The sequence below is a fragment of the Aythya ferina genome (genome assembly GCF_964211825.1).
Source record: "Aythya ferina genome assembly, chromosome: 4".
Lineage (NCBI taxonomy): Eukaryota > Metazoa > Chordata > Aves > Anseriformes > Anatidae > Aythya > Aythya ferina.
The window spans coordinates 71,530,508-71,550,975 of NC_140300.1; the positions used below are offsets into that span (position 1 = coordinate 71,530,508).

The window sequence follows — 20,468 nt, forward strand, 5'->3', positions numbered from 1 at the left end:
TGTACTGAAAGAATGTAAGAGAGTATGGATGCCCTCGTTATTCACTCAGGTACCATGGCTATCCACAGGGGAGGTGAAAGTCACTTCTGAAAGTGACTTACCCATGCCGACCAAGAACTTGGTGGCAGAGCAAGGGACAGAATCTAGATCTTCTGATGTGAGGAGCAGGCTCAGCTGTAAGAGTGTAATTGGCATGTCTACGCATGCAAAAGAATGGGTATAGCAATCAGAAAAAAAAATAAATAAAGACCATTGTCACATGCTGAAGAGATTGTACTGTGATTAGTCTCACTGTAGACATGGCAGATAGAGATCTTTGCAAAAGACTTGTACCATGTCGTAGTAAGCTGAGTGATTTTAAGTAGGAATTCAAGCAGATTGTACCAAATGTAGGAACTTGCTAGAAAAAATACTTGAGGTTCTCCTAGTGGGTGCATTTCTCTGAGAATTTAAAACAAACTTCATACTTACTTTGAAATAAACAAAATACACTTGTAATCCAGAAGTCTAATACTCTGACCAGCACCATGACACTAGTTGTTTAGTGTAGATTTAAAAAAAAAAAAAAAAAAAAAAAGACATTTTTTTTCTATTAAGGTGAAGAACTGTGTACCCACATTGCAATTTGTATGCATCATTCAGATTGACCTTGTATCCTGTTTCTAAAATCCACAAAAATTTCACAGCAGGCTTACACAATGCAGAGAAGGTAGTCATAGCAAGAAACTACCAATGTCCTTCATGGGTCACACACACAATGCTGAGCTCTTTTTTGGTAAGAAATGACTGTGACGTGCATTCAAGTGCAATTGCTCTGTCAAGTTTGAGTTGCACTAAACCAGTAAATACCACCAAGAATCAAAGTTATTTAGGGCTAGAACTTCATTTTTTTCCTCAAATGTGTCCAACCCCATCATTGCTGGGGTGCACATCAGTTCCAAGGAGTGTACAGATACTACCAGTGTAGAAGCAGTAAGGAAATAACAATGTTGATGATGGTAAGAAAATTGAAGTGTCTATCGGCTGCAGCTTGTGAAATCCTAGTTTGAATGGAATTTGAAAGACAGCTGGGAATTTAATGCTTATTTTTAGCACAGGTGGAAATTCCTCTAGGCATTATTCTATTCTTAGTTTAACCCATGCTGATCATTCTCTTGTTAAAATGATCCTTCCAGACAGTAAAGAGCAACCAAACAATTTGCCCATGAAGGTAAATCACTGAAGCTAACAACAAATTGAAAAAGAATTCAGCAAAATGTTCAGTGAAGCTAGGGATTAATTGACTAATTAAGGATTCTTGAATCAATAAATGAGCCATCAAATTATGTTGTCAGCTCTTTTGACTGGGTTTTTCATTTTATGAAATTAGCAATATATACATTGCAGCTTTAGAAGGTCTGTAGTTATTTGAGGGCTGAAAATAATAACTTTCACTGCAATATAAAGTCTTTCTAGTTGCTTTGTTTGTGAATAGGATCTTGAAAATGTACTCTTATAAACTTAAAAACCAAATTATTTTAAAATCAGCCTCATAGTTTTTTTTGGGGTTGGTAATATGGCCTTATTCACAGCGGGATCGAAGCAAGTCTGCTTGTAATTCTGCTTCTCTATCGAGCTCTGACTACGACGGTTGTGAGGTTCTGTCTGCACCACTTGCCTTTGGAGCAGCTCCCTGATGCTAGGTCTGGGCACACGCCTCCATTGCAAACCAGGCTGATCAGAATACAAATCACCCCCTCGTGCCCTGGTTTTCATAGGAAGCACAGGAGCCACAGGGCGTTGCAGCAGGTAAAGGGAAACAGCCCTTGCACCATTTGGCCCAGGTGTGAATTGGCACAGCTCTGTCGGTTTGAGGGAAGCGACAGTCTGGGCTGTTTGAGAGCTGGAGGAGACTAACCGTAACCATTTACGTGCCATCTTCTAGCTAATGGTCAAAACATGTTTTTGCCACCAGTAAAGAGCGTACGACTACAATACGACTACAGCACTCTCAGCACGCTTCTTACCATACGTGAATTTGCAAAAAAAACGGGTTTGTACAGAAAGAGAGGCAGGACATGCTCCATTAGGTTTTAAAGAACATAATCCATGCTATCATGAAATACCCTCAGTGACTAATATTTTTTCCTACTGAATTGTTTTTTGAAGCTGTGGTTTAAAAATAAATAATAATTAAAAAACACCGTAGTAATCAAGAGTCTGAAATATGCAGCATTGAAATAATATTTGAATAAAGGGTGGAAAATTGTGGCTCGTAAATTAAATGGTGGTAAGGAACATGGTAGCATTTGTAAAAATGTTAACAATACCCTCAGAGCCTAGAATGTTAATCATACATTTAAACCGAGAGGCAGATCCATAGGGAGGTTCAGGCGTGTGCCCTGTGTTGGCTTCATTTTCTTTCCCGTTTGGCCCTTTCCTGAAGCATTGCAGGCGTGCTCCAGTCTGAGAGTAGTGTAGAGCTGTGTCAGAGCATCCTGTGGGCCAGGAGGGTGGGAGCTGAGGGGCTGCATCCTTCTGTCCTCACTAATTCCTTATGCAAGGTGGGACGGTGCCAGCAGTTGCTGCTGGGAGAGCCCATCCAGGCAGTAATTCATGGCTCGAGGTTACTTTTTGGTTGTGGGAAACAGCTCGGAGAACCTGGAGCTACATCTCACCTGTCCCAGGTAGCTGCCCTAATTAACCAGCAGATTTGTTTCTCTTAGTTCCCTGTTTGAACCATTCTTTATTAATCACGAATCCTTGAGTGTGTCAGAGCAACCGTTTATCAGTGGTAACATTTCTTCCGTGCTGTGTAAGAGATTCAGGCTTCTCTCTGCCTTGCTCAGGCCTCTTTCACAAGCAGCAAGGCATCAATCACTCAGCTTTGTTTTGCACTCTTGACACCTGCTGCTGAAGTGCTCCTTTTTGGAAAAAGAATTGCGTGGAGAGCAAAAGCTTGCTTTCCCATAGATGAAGAGCCCGATAGAGCTGCAGAGCAGAGGCTTGAACTGTGCCCTGCAGATAACCAGTGAACGTCAGAAGTGGTGTGCGTCAGAGGCAGCTGTGCATGGCAGGTCCCTACCTCGGTGCAGAATTAAGCTTCAAGTACTTAGCAGGCTGCGGCTCGGTTTCCAAGGGCTACAGAGTGAGTGGCTGTGCGTGGCTTTTGTGTCTCAGCCTGGTCTCCTGCCGAGAGCTCTGCAGACAGCGAGAGCAGACCTGGGTGAGTGCTGGCTGCTCCCCGGGCCTCAGCCCGGCGTACGTAGCATGAAGAACAGCAGCTTCAGGGAGCTGGGAGGCATCAGACGTTGGCTGAGCATCACACGGCTTCCCAGTCCTCTCTCCTTGCCTGGATGTTGCTTCATCTCCCTGGCAGGGCAAACGGAGCCACGTACCTCAGCACCTCTGAGACCTGAGGGTCACTTCACGTAGCCAGCATCCCCATGACAGAGGGGTCAGCTACGGTGCAGGTACTGCAGGGAAAGGCATTCAGCCTGTGGTGACTACATGTAGGTGACCCAGAAATACTGCATCCCGGGCATTAGCCTGCCCTCTTTGCTTACAGCAAGTCCTGAACAGATTTCTGAATCTGAAGATTTCTGATAGGTTCAGTGTTGCAGGTCATGGATGAGGGATGCCTGAGATTTTTATAAAAGCAAATTACTTTCTACTGCATGGTAATGTATTTCGAGTGGGTACACATCACCTGTGCTACAGGAGCAATGTTTCAGGCATGTTTCAGGCAAAGAATAACTGGGGTATTTTTTATTATTCCTCTCCTGTAAATCCAGATTCTATCTTTATAACTTTGCAGGGCTTAGTGAGATAAAAGAAATTTATACAGGTAGCATGAAATAGCTTTTACTCAGAAAAATGTCAGCACAGTTCTAAGGATGAGTGCTTTGAGGCCTCAAAAAAGGCATCCTGTGGGGAGTTAGAGAACATCTCCTTTCCAAGGGGAAGGGCACCAGGATGCAAGACTACAGAGCAAGTGCTGAGACTTTGGTAGTGGTGCCCATGGTGCCTCTCTTGTCATTCGTAGCATTTGTAAAGGCTTCTGGCATGGGAAGCATAAAAATGTGGGCATGTGACGAGGAGCTGAGCTGAGGTGACACAGCCAGAAGTGCTCAGGTGTTACTGCTGGCTGTAGCCAGCACGACCTTTTCAGAAGGAAGTTCTTTGGCTATTCTTCTTCATTTTTTGTTTGTTATGTGTAACCAGTTTAATATAGATAGTATAGATTGTATTTTAACTGTTATGAAAAATAATGCAGTTCCTTTGTTTCCACAGATATTGATGAATGTGCTACTGGAAGAGTCATCTGCCCACGATTTAGGCACTGTGTCAATACTTTTGGAAGCTACATTTGCAGGTGTCATAAAGGCTTTGATCTAATGTACATCGGAGGCAAATACCAATGCCATGGTAATAACGTATTTCTTATGTGCATGTAACAGAGACACATATTCTAAACTGAAATTAATGGTTTAAAGAGGAACATTTGCTTATTATGGGAGAAGTGTTGAAGCAGGTTGTTTTAGGTTGCTCTGCACCTGCATTTTAGGAAAGAATGGGTCATAGAAATAGATTGAATGTGAAACTTCACGTTTTGCCCCAATTCTTATAACTGGTTCTCTTGTGAAATCTGGTGGGAGAGCAGACCTTGTGTTCCACTAATTCGTTTCCAAAACCTTTGTGTCCACAGGCTTCACAGGGCACAGGCAGTTGTAGGTTTGGAGTGCTGTGTTAGCTTAGGCTATGTCTGAGCTCTACCACAGGTGTGCTCTACTGCTTGCCCCAAGATCCAAGATAAGAAAATGTGGCAAGGGTACAACCCAACTCCTTCCAACCCAGGCTGCACAACCTTCCTTCCCTGAGGACGGGGGGAAAAGGCAAGGGTTGGGAAATAACCTGTCTTTGTCTGGACATGAGACTGGAATGCAGCTGGTGTATGCCCTTCAACAGAGATGTTCCCAGATCCCACTGTCTTAGTTTCCCATGGCCTCAATGGTTACGATCCTTTCACTCAAAAAAGGATCATGTGGAGATAATGAGGTATTGGTTTATGTTTAAGTATGCTTTTTTGAGAGAAATCTCTGTGCAGAGCACTAGAATTTGGAGATTTTAGTCATACTACTAGCAACATGGAAATGTCGTATAAGCAGTTTCTACCTAGATCTATAATAAAGAAGCAGCATTTTATGAAAAAAAATAAAACATTTTAATACCTGGGTGACTGAGAATGTGCGTATTCCTAAACTCACCACATTAATTTGCAGCCGGTTTCCTTTTTCTACTGCCAATTCAGTTTTATTGAATTTTCTGAAATTTGTATTTTTCCTAATGATCATACTACTGTTCATGTTTTTGCAGGGTTAAGCAGAAAGTCAGATTTCTTTAATGCAAATGATTATTTTTTTTTTTGTAACTTTCTGTTGCAGATATAGATGAATGTTCCCTTGGCCAGCATCAGTGTGGTAGTTTTTCACGGTGTTACAATACACCAGGATCGTACAAATGCAAATGTAAAGAAGGGTACAGAGACAACGGAACAAACTGCATACGTACGTAACACTGCTTTTAAAAAAGCAATTCTAAAAGCAAATGTGTCCGTGAATCCTGTGCTGGAAATTTTGAGATATACCACTATCAGGCTCAGTCTCTTCCAACTATTTTTAATACTTTAAGAAAGGCCAGGGAATGTAGTCTGAGTTTTCTGAGTCTTTGCATGCTTTGATAAAAATACCTCTCTCTGAGACATTTTCATAATTAGAAAGAAATTCACCTCACCCTATTCACAGCTTCATTCTAGAGATTGCTTCAGAAGGAGGACAAGTGAGTAAGCAGGGTAGGTCTGGTCAAACAGAGCATATTACTCATACGCTGCTATTATGTTCGTCCTGCAACATGCCCGTTTCAGCAGCTTACCACATCCACTCCCCGCTGCTCCCCAGATCTGAGCACAGCCGAGAGAGAGGATTTCTTTAGATGAGTGCCCTGCAAGAGAATTCCCATCCTCATGTCCCTGCTGGGAGCAGCAGTCATCCCCTTTGGTACTGAACAGGCTGCTGGAGCTCTCCCCAGTCCTCCCTCAGGACTGTGCAGCTCTATGACAGATCTGCAGAACCTTTTTGAGGACTCTGTGTTTGTATGTGGGTTCTGGTCGTTGGTGACTCACCCATCTCTTTAGAGGGCAGTACCACTGCAGCTGCGACGGTTTTAGCCATCATGGTTTTGTGGTCTTGCCAAGGTGATCTGTCACAACCTGAATGGTTACAACTGTATGTGGACACGCTTAGTCCTAACGTGTATTTGATATTTTAATGCACCATAATGTAAAATCTTTTGCCTGGTATCATCAAACAGTTCATTGTTTAACAAAGAGTCGTTCTTCATTTTAACTCTGTTATACTTGAAACACTTGTACACATAATATGTGACTGGAATTCTTATTGGGGCTTTTAAGAACTCCAGTGAGATATAAAGGTTTACTAACAAAGCGTAAATTATAAATAACAAAACAGATGTCATTGCATTTCATGTCTATAGAAACTCCCTTTGTGAAACAAAATTAAAATCTGTTGTCCTTTCTTTATGAAATATTAGGGAGGTGGTATTAATAGCAGGCAATGCCACTGTGTCGTAGGTGGTGCTCGGTTTACCTCTTCTTTTTTTGTGGAGGCTGAAAAAAAACCATTTACATGTACTTACTTTCCTGGTGTTCAGCAAAGAGAAGGATTAAAATGAAAGCTAGTTGGTTTAGGTTCAATGTCTGTAACGTGATTAATGCTTGTTGACAAGGAGAAGTGTTGTGAGGAAGCGGAGAGGCCTGGAAGATACTTTCTTAAGCCAAAGGTATGTGCCTGTTCATGACCAAAATGGTGGTAACATTGGAGTGTTACTAAGTTTTGCTCTGCTCCTGAGTAAAAACTTGTCCAGTTTTACAGCATGGCTTAAGATCTACCCTTCCTGTCCATGCTTTTTCACTTCCAGCTCTTTTGGGTACGTTTTGCCAATTCTGATAGCGTTGATGCTTGGGAGGAGGTGGGGATGGAAGTCACCGTGTGCCTTCAGTCATTCCAAATCATCTCTAAAATACTGTAATGAGAAGTACAGAAAATTCGGTAGTGTTGATGCTGAAGTATGTATCTAATTAGTGGAAACATTCAGAAGAAGAGAAATTATTTCAGCAAAGACTATTCATGTCAATGAACTATATTCTGAAGTTTCTGGAGCGAGAGACTCAGATGTGCATTTTGGTCCCTTTTTGATTCTCTCTGCGGTTATTCCTAATACTATGATTGAGCCACCTGGTCCGTAGCATACATTCAAGAGCAACAGCAGGCTTCCTAAGGAATGCCCCGGTGTAGCCAATAGCATTCCTGACGTTGGAGGCACAAACCAACCCCTCAAACCATTTGTATCATTACAGAAAGGCCGGTGACCAGACCAACAACTCGACCAACAGCCCGGCCAACAACTCGATCCACACCAAGGCCAACAACTCAACACACACCAAGGCCAACAACTCGACCAACAGCCGGGCCAACAACTCGACCCACACCAAGGCCAACAACTCGACCCACACCAAGGCCAACCACGAGGTATGTGCCTGTGACAACACGGCCAGTAACAAAGCCAGTGACAAGGCCTCCACCTCCAACACCACCTCAGCCTACAACGTTAAGACCCACGCTACCACCACAAAGACCTCCTGTGATAACAACCCAATATCCTTCACATATTCCCATTGAAACAACATCTTCCCAAGGAGTTACAGATGACAACAGAATCCAGATAGATCCTCAGAAACCCCGAGGAGATGTGTTCAGTAAGTAAATTTACATAGCCTTTCATTTATTGGAACTGTAGATGTGGGAAAGTGAAAGCATTCACTGTACTATTTTGTGGTGTTTTTTTTTTTTTTTTTTTTTTGGAATATTTTATGAATGAGAACAAAGACATGGAATTGAAACTGATCATGTGGTAAAGCTGCACAAATAATTGTTTCTATGACATAACAAAAATGTGGGAAAAAATTCTCGATGAATTCAACCAAAAATTTCAGTTTTCCTTCCTGAATTATTTGTGAGTATACTGTCCTTTGTAAGTGCTTAACCTGTTTACATTTTCAGACGAAAGTTTTGGAGGGAGAAAGGAAAGGCATTTTATTGAAAAATAATTGAAATGCAACATAACTTATACTCAGAAGATTCAAAAATCAGGGATTTGAGAGTCACTCTCTGACAGCATATTTCCTTAGCTTTAAGAATGGTAATGGTAAAATGGGACCATTTCCTAAAGGCTCTGTTATGTTGCCTGTATTATATGAATCCAAATAGCCTTGGATGATTATGACTAAGCGAATGTAGCATTGCGTGAAAATATCGTGGAGGCTAATTTTATGGACTGCATCTCTGAAAATGGATATGTAAAAGGTGAGGATACTAAAGATTCCCCTAGCACGAGGACATGTCATTTTAAGAACTGCTCTGAAAGACATAGCACTGTTTCTACACCAGCTTTAGTGCGTGCCTCAGATGGCTCTGCTGGCACATGCAGAGTTGCATACAGCTGCCAAGAAACATTCAACACCCAATTTTATCTTTAGTTCTGCTGCAAATTTTAGAGATGGGGAGGGTGTGTTGGATCAGCCCTTTTCCTTCAGCGTGACGTACAATGAAGCTGCAGGAGTGATGGAGGAGGAGGAAGAAATTTGCTGTCTCAGAGAAGGTGTACAAGCAATGTGGGAGTTTTTTTCTGGTAGCTTTGGCATCTATGAAATAACTTGTTGGGCTGTGTTCCCTTAGACCATGACGTAGTGAAATAATTTCTTCCTCGTAAAAAAAATGTTTTGTTTTCTCTGTTGGTGTTTTGTCTGCTGTAGACAATTTGATAAATTCAAAGTAGAGACAAAAACTGACTAACGGTCTGGGAAGATAAATCCTGCTCTGGCTTTTTCCAGACTGTTTTTAAAGAATTCAAATAATATATTCAGTTAAATAATGTTTTAATATAAAATTAAAAAAAAAAACAAAACAAAAAAACAAACAAATAGTAAAGGCTCCTGAACATTAATATAATGGGAACCAATAGTTAAAAATGCTGGGTTCTGTGGAAATTAGTCTAGGCTATGGCGCTGTGCTTCCCAGGCTGTCTTGTGCTGTGAGTACTCTCTGGAATTCCCAAGCAGGGGGATAACTTTCAGCTATTTTCATGAGGCAAAACCAATCACTTGCATAAAGCTTATTTTTAATTAGTGTTTGCTCTAATCTCTCCAAAGGGCTAGATTTCGAAGCTAGTGCTTTCCATATGAATGTTTGGGATATAGGAGTTTAGAAAGTAGGCAAGTAAAAATGTTCAAGTTTGTTTCCTAACTGTAAGCTTACGCTATTTTCCATATAACAGACATGGGAGAGGGAAAAGTTAATCTTTGAAAAGTATTTTTTAGTTTTTTATATAGGTTAGCTGCTACCCTTTGAGGTCTGTGGTGTCCATACATCGCTTCAAAGGCTTCAGTGCACAGTAAGCAGGATTCCCAGAGGCATCAAGCACAGCAATTGTTACTGGCTTCAGCAGGCAGTATAGGGACAGATCAAGTCAGTGTCTTTAAGCTCATGTTATTTCTGGCTCTATCCCCTGCTAAAGAAATCCTTGATACACGTAGGTGTGTGACATAACTGAGTGACTGGAATACTCCAGATGTGCTGTAGGGTGTAGGAATTTGTGTGGCACTAGTGGCATGATCCTTAACGAAGCTGGTACCTTTCTTTCCCCCAATTATGCTACCTTGCAGCAGTCACCTAGGTGGGAGACGCTGATGTCCCCTCCCACCTTCTGTCCAAAGAGATTTAATCAGTGAGTGCACAAAAGCATGTCTAGGATTGGAAACCTACAGTCGAGTGCAAAGCGGTTCTAGTGCTGCCTCATAAAGGAAAGTGTTTCTTGCAGAGTAAGGTGTGGCTTGCCTCCCGAGTCCCATTACTGTAGGATTTTGGGAGAAGGGGAGAAGTTATGGGGCTGTGCTGCCGGCCAGCCCCGTGGGAGAGCAGCACCCAGCTGCAAGGCTGCAGCACAGGGATCATCCTGATGTGAACCGCTCTGCGTGAGGCACCACGAGCTCAGGACAGCAGTGCTCCCACATCACACAAGCCAGGGCCTCTCCAAAAGTATTCCTCTGGGCCAAACACAACACGAATGGCTGGAATGTTACCACAGTACAGAACTTTAAACTGAACTAATTAGTAACATTTAGCTGACCTCTGATGCGCTTCTTATCTGCCATGTGGATGTGCCAGATGCTCCCCACCTCCAAAAATGTTTGTGCAGATCTTTTTCTTTTCACTATCCCTTGTATTTCCTCAGGGAAAGGGGCTTTTACAACTGCTTCCTTCACCTTCTTTAAACTTTACTAACCTCATCTGTATCAGACATCTTTGCAATGTTCTTGGATCGGGGATTTGAGCTAATTTAATTTGGCTTGTACTGAGGCTCCTGAGGTTCATTTCCCCTACATCTTCTACTTCTGCAGTCGAGGCAGCTAAGAAACAAGTTCTCAAAAAGGAGTTTGTGCTCTGGTCCATGCGCCAGCCTGAAAAGAGAAGAGCAAGCCTCGCTCTTGCCTTCTTTATTTCCCAGGGGGGAATGCAGGCAGCCGTTCAGTCATTTCCTAACACTTGTTGGCTTGGGCAATGGAGGAGGAAATTCATGCTAGATCCACTTAGAGCACGAGGTAGGACTTAACCTTGGTTTCAATGGCTGCTTCCTTGCTTGTCACTGCAGGCTGTTGTATCCTGACGAGTCGCAAAAGGTGGTGCTTTATCACGAGGAGGGGCAAAACCCAGCACGAAGAGCAGTGCAGCCAACAACCCCTGTTGATGCAGAGCTTCCAGCCCTTACCATATGACCTCCATCTTTAAAGATGTGCTTTTAAATGAGGTGACCTTGTGATAGATGAACTTCTATTTTTTTTTTTTTTGTCAGGCTCTGAAGCCTTAGCCAGACTTTGGCAAAGCAGCATGACAGTAACCGCTGCCTTGGTTGGCCGTCTGACTACGTGGTACTTCTGTTAGGCAGTGTGTGGCAGAAGGGGTGGCTGCTGTGCTGTACGCTGGGAGATGGCCTCTTGCACTGCACCAAATCCTGCAAACACTCTGGTGGTCTAGTTCAGCAGAGGAAATGTGCCTGGGCAAGTGTACTTGCTTTCCATAAGCATCTTTCAAATCGTAATTTTTCATTGCTTTACATTTTCCAGAGCTTGCTCTTGGTGACTCGCTCTCGTTTTCTCCCTTTGTTGTTACGGGACCTGTCATCTCACGCCGGGCAAACCTCTCCTAAGCTTTCACTTCTCAACACTCTCGAATGTGCTGCTCAGCTTGAAATCAGCTGGGGACCAGGGAGATTGGTGTGTTCGGTAACAAAGAGCACAAAGCGCTCTGCTGATAGTGCTATTTAAATACCTTTGCAGTTTTTGACAGGTACTGGGTTGCTGCATTTCCTTAGACGCTTTACCCCTTTTCTAAAAGTGCCTGTAATGAGTGTGCCGAGCTGCTTTTGCAGAGAACAAAAAATGAGTATTTTTTAAAATGGAATTCCTACACTTGGCCTTTGAACCACTCTGTGAGATGCAGACAGTGGAATCTGGCACCAAGGATAATCTTCTGCTGATATGGATACGGGGGGAATGGCAATGAGGGAGGAATGCAGCGATGGCTTAATATTTAACTATTTCAGGGCTCATACAAACTGCCGTGAAATACAGAGGAATCTCCTCTGTTTACTGAGATGGCTGAAGTCTAAGAAAGAGAACATAATTCTCAGTAAGGCCAGGAATTTCTGCTACCCTTGGGATCTGGGTGACAAGTGTTAAAAGCATAAGCTTAAAGACAAAGCATAACACTGGGTATCAGCAGAGCAAGAACAAAACCCCTTATCTGCATTAAAGATAGTTCAGCAATTTTCCTTCTTAGCCCTTAGTGGAGCCGAAAGGATCGGAATTGGGAGTCTTTTCTCATAACAGCTATTAAAAAGATCTCAAGATAGGAGTAAAACGATTCTTTTTGCTGCCCCTTTCAATGGCTGAGAAGTTTTTAGTGCAGTAAATGCAGCTACATGATCCTCGAAACCGTTGAAATAAGGGAAGTGCTAAAAGCAAGAACGTGGCTCTTGTTACTCCCTGCTATCACTGGAGCAGCATCATTTTGCAATAGCAGCTAATTTGTCCTCACTGTTCTGGCACCCGTTAAAATGTATTCATCTTCACATTTAAGCAATTAAGACAGGCCCTTTGTTCCTGTTTGTACTCTGGAGCTCAACCCTAAGATTTGGGAGTCTCGCAAATCACACCCTCCATCCCTCTTCCACCTAGCTACATCCCCAGATCTGATGTGCGAGCTGCTACAGGCTAGTTATTTTAGCTGTGTTTCCCACAAACTGAGCTGTCACTGCACCTGTCCTCATAGAAAAGCAGGTTACTATTCACAGGACCTTACGGAAACATATACAAAAAGATGTTTGACTTAGGCCAGAGTTAACGAGCCTTCGCACTGCCTCAGCAATGCGGGACTGGACTTGGGAGCGGGCACACAGCAGCACCGTCTCTCACCATTATGCAAGTGGTCATACAGAGGTGGGGCAACACAGCCAGGACACTGAGGGCATCCAAATAAAAAGGGTGAAGTGCATCTCTCTGCTGCCCCTTCTCTTTAGCCCAGCATGAATCTAAGTGTTTCCTAGGGGAAACGAGGCTGTGCTCTGTGCTGAACGGCTGAGGAGCCTGGCTGACCTTTGGGCTACCCTTTCTCTTAGCTGCTCTCTGCTAGTTCTGCATGAGAGCTTCTCACTTGTGGGGACTTTCAGAAGTGGAATTTAACAACTCTTAATCGTAGCAACTGCTCAGTCAAAAAAAAAAATAATTTTTTTTGCTCATTTTGCTTTGACCAGAAGTGGGAAGCTCGGTCATGCTCGTTGTGTGGAATGGGATTGTGTAAGAGTGCAACGTCTATTGTAAGGCAGAGCACAGCACTACTGACAGTCATAAAAATTATTAGTAATGTGGGGCTGCACTCCATGGTTTGTTTTGGTTTTGTAACACCAAAACAGTGATTATTCTATAATTATAAACAGCCTGGCGTGCACACACCATCTCTTACACTCCCAAACTCAGCAATTAACAAGTAATGAAAAAAAAAAGTCCTACTGTTTCCCCAGGGATTAAAAAGCTGAAAAGAAATCAGCCTTAAGCAGTTATTAAATGTTGCCCCCCACATACGTGCATCCATGAAGAGCTCACACTAATTAACTTTGAGAATATGGTGGTGGTGATGTATTGGCTCGCTCACAGCGAACAGCGTTCTCCAAGAAAAAGAAGCCAAGTTTATATTTAACAAGCTTTATCAAACCATTGGAGTAAAGTGAAAAGCACACTGATAGGCTATATAAAGTACACAGAAAGGGCTTGGAAAGCTTGCAGAGAATAACTGTGCCAAATACTTTCTCCCAGGATGGCCACTCAGCATACGAGTTGTCGTAGCAAGAAGAAGTGTACACACGGATCGTGTTTGGAGCCCTGCATCTCCTGGGGTAACTCGTTTCATACCGTGTGCACGTTCCTCTCATGGGGGCTGAGCACAGAAAGGGCTGTTTTAAAGCCCCGCAACCTGTTTTTCTAGAAACCCGTGACAACAGCGTTTGGAGAGGACTTTAGGGAAAAGTTTTGAAAAAATATTCTTTGTAGAGCTTTAATTATTGGTCAGTGACACCAGCTTCAATTTGGAGAATGCCTGTACGTGCGCACAGGTGTAACTCTGATTTTTATAGACTAACAGTGCACTAGGAATGGTATTTTACTGAACGAGAGGAGAGGTGGAGGTGGGCTGGGGCTGCTGGCAGCTGCAGGGGACATGGGGCTGAGGATGTGCCTCCTGCGTGGTGACTGCCGCGTGCCTGGGGATGAGCGGGGTGCAGCACGACTGTAACGCCAAGTGGGTCCTCACTGCGGGGGCCTATCGAAATAGCCAAAATATTAGTACAAACTGTGTAAAAATTAACAGGCCTGCACTCCCCAAACCAACCTGAAGCCCTTGAGGCTGTTTGTGTGTTAATATCCTAGACTGCAAATAGATGTATTCTAAAATCTAATTTTTTTTTTTTTTAAGTAGGAATAATTCCAAAAATGACTGCAATATTGAGGAATTAATACAGACTTCAAGCTTCTTCATTTTGCTATACAGAATTTGTAGCATGTAATACTACTTTAAAAATACATTTGCATTTGGTCAACCTGTTACCAGGCTGCTTATTTTGTCCCAGTTTTAAAAAGCAGGCAGCTACCTCATTCTTATTTTTCGTTTTGCTCTGTCTTCCGGATTTAGAGGGGTTGTTGCAAGATCCTATGTACATATTGTCCTAGTGTAAAAGTTCCTTCTTACCTTTGATTTCCTGAAAACATGGTTGTTTATTTTATTATAAATCACCTCAATTCTTGTTCTCACTTGCCTAAAAAGCATATGCAGACATTTAGATATTTCTTTGAGCGCTGAGTATGGAAAATGTGTCAAGTTTTTAAAAGATAAAGCTCTCACAAATACTGTAGGTGTCAGAGGTGTCTGCAACATCTCAGGACGCGCCTGAAACCCACTGCTACTGTTATTAATTACGCGGGAGACCTGCCTCTCAGAGAGGAACTTTCCCAGACAGCTCCAGCCAGCGCAATCTCTTTATCTCTAGTTTCAGCTGTCTCTCAGGTTTGACACCCGAGTGTTATTTCGGGAGACGTACACAGCCTGGCACTCTTCAGAAGTAAGTGGAAGTCTTTGTAGCCCCCTGAATATTCTGCAGCCGCGGCTCTCCCAAAGACTTCTTAAATTTCAGGCTGTTGTGGCTGCAGCTCAGTGTCTAATAACCTGTAAACGACCAAGAGCATTCCTTCCCCTTGCAGCTGAGAACAACTGAAGGACAGACTTTATCGGAAAGTAAAAAATTGAATTACACTTGAATAGAAAACTCCTCCTTTTCAACTTGAGTCTAATCCTGATAATTGTTCAGGGAACTCTAATCCTTTGCAGGGACATGGTAATACCCTCAGCTGTGTTTCTGAGTTTGGCTGCACAGGGTATCTCATGTGGGGCCTCTTCCAAGTACCAGTGCTTTGTGTTGAAATTCTCTTGTAAAACAGCTGTGGAAGGTGAGTGCATCGGAAAATTTGAGAAAGGGCTTTCATGTGGCTTCATTTTATTGAGAAACCACTAGCTTAAAAAGTGCCTTTGGAGTTTTTCTCTAAACATGTGCTTCAAGGTTAAAGATTTTTTTTTTTCTTGTTGAAAAAGCAGCTTTTGTTAGAAGAGCCTTTAGCAGATTTGCAGTCACCTTTTATGGAGTTCAGATAAATGTTACAGCGTAAATCACCTAGGCGTAAAGTTTATGAATCTTCATGTCAACTATAATTAAGTATATTGAATTTTCCAAGAAAAGCACAATGCCCAGAGCTGCTCTGCCGTTTTTTATTAAAGATAAGGAAGTAGGTCACTAACTAGCTTTATCTCATTCATTTCTGAAAAACCACTTTTCTCACAGTTCCACGCCAGCCTGGAGTGAGCAATAATCTGTTTGAAATACTTGAAATTGAAAGAGGGATTACCGCTGATGAATTCGAAGCCAACGATGACCCAGGTAAGATCACATCTCCTGTTTGGGGCCTGGGGTTTAGGATTTATTTTGATTTTTTTTTTGTGGTGCATTTATACATTTTACAGGACTCCTGCACCTTATGCTCCTTGTTTAGGCTATGCTTTGTAAAAAGAAAACAAAAAAACACAGAAGTGAACCTTTATAGTTTCTTTTCCTAACAGACTAAACACAAAAATAGCATGAATTGTTAGTAGGAATAAGAGCAGCCCTTTTATTGTTTGTTTTAGTACTTTTACATATTCTTTTTCTAGTGCTCTTTCTGCTGCATTTTATTTTCATGTTTATGTGCCAGTGTCAGCCACAAGGGCAATTGCTATAGTTCCTCAGCCAGTGGAATTAAAACCTCTTTCTTTTGCCTTCCTGCTCTGTTCTGCCTAGGTGAGCTGGTACACAGCTGTAATTTTGATAGCGGCCTGTGTGGATGGATCAAGGACAAAGATGATGACTTGCACTGGGAACCCATTAGAGATGCATCAGGTAAGACACACGTGTACGAGCAGATCCTGTAGTTGAAGAGCTACCCAGGCTTGAGGTTGGTGACAGTTCTCTCATTTGCACAGATTCTGTATCCCTGTAGTTATAGGATATGTTTCACAACCACACCTCTTCTGCGTACAAAAAACGAAAAAAAAAAATCATTGAGAGATATTTTGTGTTGGAATTTTAGCTGATATCTTTACAGTACAAATGTATCTAAAAGAGTAATAAGTGTATTTAGTAAAAGCTATCTTAAAAGAATCAGAAAGAACAAAAATGTGGAGTAGAGGACAACTTTTATTTATGGAGAAACAAAGCTTATGTTTCAAACCACCACGCGAACATAATTATTTCCATATTAGTAGTCAAATTAAAGAAAGTGCTGGGACTAGTCTTTGTTCTGCTGCCAAATATAATGTTCTTGGGTTAGTTTAATCTCTCAGCTTCATTTTATTAAATTCAACGCTAAATTACAGAAACCAATGTATAGGAAAATTGTTAAGTAGCTGGAAGGAAGGAAGACTGGGCTGGCAATGGGCAGCAATTTCTGAGTACGTCTAAGTGTGTGCTCGGGGTGGACAAAAGTGACCTTGAAATGAGTTTTTAGAGGGGAGCGTGCGCCAGCCACCTGCAGGCCCTACAGGGGAGTGGCAGCGTTAGGTGAGACCCTTTCAGTCGCACACCTCCGGGTGTGCTCCCAGCAGACGGGACACTCTGCAAAGCCACCAGGGAGCTGGGAGAGGCCCCTGGAGGTGTTACCTGTGGGCACCCTGCCCCTGGCTTACATTGCCATGATGAGACAGTCGTTTGCCACCAGGGCAGGTGTGCCCAGCAGCTTTTTTTCAGGCTGTTTGGATGGCTAAGTGGAAGTGCCTCCTGCCCACAGGCATGCTCTTGTGTTCTGTAGCTTGTTATGACGCTTCAAGAGTCTCATGGATGACTCAAAGGGCAGAGCTCCCTCCTCCTGCAGAACAGAAAACGGAGCCGTGGTCTGCATGCAGGCTGGCATGTTTGAAAAGACCACCCATAACTTCCCCATTGTTTTAAACAATGGACTCAAACCCACTCTATTTCTGAGGCAGTATATAAAGCATATCAATTATCTATATTCAAAAATTGTTGTTAATACGTACTAAGTTCCAGAGCCATGATTTTTAACTGGCTTCTTCTTAGACCTTTTCTTTCCCTGGTGTTGCTTCCCACTCAGCTTTTTGTTTCCTGTGCCTGTTCTGTTGCTGTTGACACAACCTGTTAAAACTAGTCCCTTGAAGTCACCCACCCTACTCCCTCCTGTCTGGAATACCTTGTTTCAGAGATTTATTTTCACAGCTTGCGCCTGAGTGTTTGCTTTCACCTTTCAAAGTTTGGCATTTATTGGTTTATCAGAATCTGTATTTTGAAAGGTGCCATGCTGAAGCCTTATAAGCTTATCTTGCGTGCAGAAAATGCTGCTTTGAGGGGACCTTTTCCTGTAGGGGCATGCCTACAGCTAAGTTGGCTTTGTGCTTACTAAATCTGTTTCCTATTGATTGGGTTCAGTCACTGTAACTATCTGAAACACATGCAGGTAACAAGTCAGGTCACTATTTTCAGAGTGAAATAATTGTATCTACAACAAACAGGTGCAGCTATTTGAATTCTCTTCTTTTAGCAGTTAGTGACTTTGACGCAAAAACAATGCATTAAAAAAAAAAAAGAAAGAAAGCTTTAACAGATACTTGGACAAATGGATCCCACTTCATGCCCAAATGCAGACGTGTGACCTTAGCAGAAAAATACTTGGTTTAGTTAAATCTCACTGAGGCCAAAGGGACTTTAAAACTGGTGTAGAAGTAGTGAATTGGAGACATCATTTGCTTTACTTTTAAGTGTTTGACAAGTCCTGGTAGTAGCATGGCAACTACTTCACTGTTAAGAATATAGTCTTATTAATATGCAATATTTAGAAAAAAAATCAAAACCTACAGCATTGGTTTCAATTAAGAAGGCTGTCTGGACCCTTTACCTTAACTTAGATCCTTTGATACTCTGCTCTCATATATTAAAAATAGATTCTTAGCTTAAGAGTAAAATAAGAATTGTTCTTTCTTCCCTTTTTCTCTTTTAAGAGTGCTCCCTCCCTCCCCCCTTGGTCAGTTTAAATTTGAAAGTTATCCTTGAAAATGTTTTAATGAAAAGTTCAAAGATAAAAGACAGGTGTGAGTTTTCTGCAGGATTTGAAGTTCAATTTATTGTAGTTCTAAGTACCTACATGAAAAGGTGTATGGGATTTATGGATGTATAATTTTTCCTTTTTTTCTAAAAAGAACATTTAATGGCTGTTGCTGTATCCATGAGATCCTCTACTTCTTCATGTACTGGGTGTTTTTATGAAGGTACTTCAAACATGATCAGAGATAATGATGGTGTTTTGAATTAAGTGCTTGTGTTCAGTAGCAGCTTCCTACTGTTAGAGAAGACTTTAGCCCTTTGGAAATCGTAACTAACTGTTTCTAACTTTCTGTATCTCAGCTAGATTAAGAGTTTAAATTATGGTTAAATGAAAAGGCTGGGCTTATTTGCAAATGGATACACCTTGAGACTTAACCTGTTAACACAGTTTCCAAGCAAAAAGCAAGGTACAGAGCTGTAACGGCATAACATTTATGCTGGCCTTCTACTAGCAAACATGCACAGCTTACAAGATGCATAAATTTACACGGTAGCTTTGGTGTCACTGTGGTTTTAAAATCAGTCACCAAGGCGATGTCCGAAATGAAGAAACAGATGAACTTCATTTTCAACAGCTGTAGTATTTGCTGTGTAAAAAAGAGATTAGATAAGAAAGCCCTAACCTGGCACGCTGTAAATAGAAGCCCAGCACTGTAAACCTTACCTTGCAGGGGAGATGTGTCAGTTCTGGTTCTCAGTCCAGCACCAATATGCTTTATTTACCACTCACTGGACCTGATGGAGTCCTTTTTAATTTATTTGATAATGCTTCTGCATTTGGTCCTGAAATTTTAGACAGCAGAATTTTACCAAAGTAACTGCTTTCTCTTTTGCAGGGGGACAGTACCTGACCATCTCTGAAGCCGAAGGCAAAGAGGGAAAAGCAGCGCATCTTATCCTGCCGCTGGGACACATGGCTCAGGCTGGGGACTTATGCCTGTCGTTTCGGCACAAGGTGCCCGGCCTGCATTCTGGTGCCCTCCAAGTCTTTGTGAGGAGAAATGGTGCTCATGGCCCAGCTGTCTGGGGGAGAAACGGTGGCCATGGCTGGAGGCAGACACACATAACTTTGCGAGGACCGGGCACCAAGAGTGTGAGTACAATTGCATTTACTGCCTTTTTTTTAATTTGCATGAGACTCTGAAGACATTTAGGTGGTGTAGCACTTAATCATTTGCCTTCCGGGTCCAATGTCTGCCTGTTTTTTAATTCTCCATTTATCCTTGCCAATGGAATCACATTTCTAATTAGTTCTCTGTAGAACAAACTACAACACCCATAGTAATAGACAGATGGAAAACTAGAAAATAGCTTGTACTGAGCTACTATCAGGGACTCACTTATCATGTAGGAAAGAGCAACCTAAAGGACAAGAGCATACTGTACTTGTTTTGTAAAAAAAAGCAAGTACAAATTTTCCAAATAGCCCGTATCGAGATTAGTTGTGAAGTATGCTTTAAAAAACAGTGTCATGCAAAAGGAAGGATCATCCCCCATGGATTAAGAAGTGGTTAAACAGATATTGATTATGTCTGTTTATATTACATACTATAGCGTATATATAACATATTATATATTTTATATATACTATATACACATATAGTATATAGTGTATATACACACTATATATGTATATATATAGTATATATATACATATATATAGTATACTATTATAGTTAGTATATATACTATATAGTGTGTATGTTTATAGTATCTGTTTATATTATACACTATAGTATATAATATATACTATATACACTACTATATATAATAGTATATATACTATATAGTATAAATTATTATATACTATTATAGTATATATACTATATATATAGTAGTGTATATAGTATATATTATATACTATAGTGTATAATATAAACAGATACTATAAACATACACACTATATAGTATATATACTATAATAGTATACATAGTATAATAGTACACTATTATAGCATATATTATTGTGTGTATATACACTATATACTATATATACTATAATATACTATACTAATATAATATATTAGATCTATATAATATATAGTATAAATATACTAAAAATATATAGTGTGTATATAGTATATATTATCTGTTTACATTATATAGTAGAG

The 20,468-nt window shown here is 41.4% G+C and overlaps 1 protein-coding gene and 1 long non-coding RNA gene across 5 annotated transcripts in view; one reads left to right on the top strand and one right to left on the bottom strand.

Moving 5' to 3' along the window:
- Positions 1 to 20,468, top strand: part of NPNT (nephronectin) — a 63,999-nt gene that overhangs the window by 39,377 nt on the left and 4,154 nt on the right. For all 4 annotated transcript variants that reach the window (XM_084517231.1, XM_084517232.1, XM_084517233.1 and 1 more), the window contains 6 exons: positions 4,273 to 4,407; positions 5,424 to 5,546; positions 7,415 to 7,813; positions 15,556 to 15,651; positions 16,048 to 16,146; positions 19,194 to 19,450. In XM_084517231.1, coding sequence (XP_084373357.1) covers positions 4,273 to 4,407; positions 5,424 to 5,546; positions 7,415 to 7,813; positions 15,556 to 15,651; positions 16,048 to 16,146; positions 19,194 to 19,450 — 1,109 coding nt within the window. The remainder of the gene's footprint in view (positions 1 to 4,272; positions 4,408 to 5,423; positions 5,547 to 7,414; positions 7,814 to 15,555; positions 15,652 to 16,047; positions 16,147 to 19,193; positions 19,451 to 20,468) is intronic.
- On the bottom strand, positions 16,427 to 19,185 carry LOC311435812. Its single transcript, XR_014692416.1, has 2 exons — positions 19,022 to 19,185; positions 16,427 to 17,110 (listed from the first exon to the last, which is right to left on the bottom strand). It is a non-coding gene; the product is annotated as an uncharacterized lncRNA (long non-coding RNA).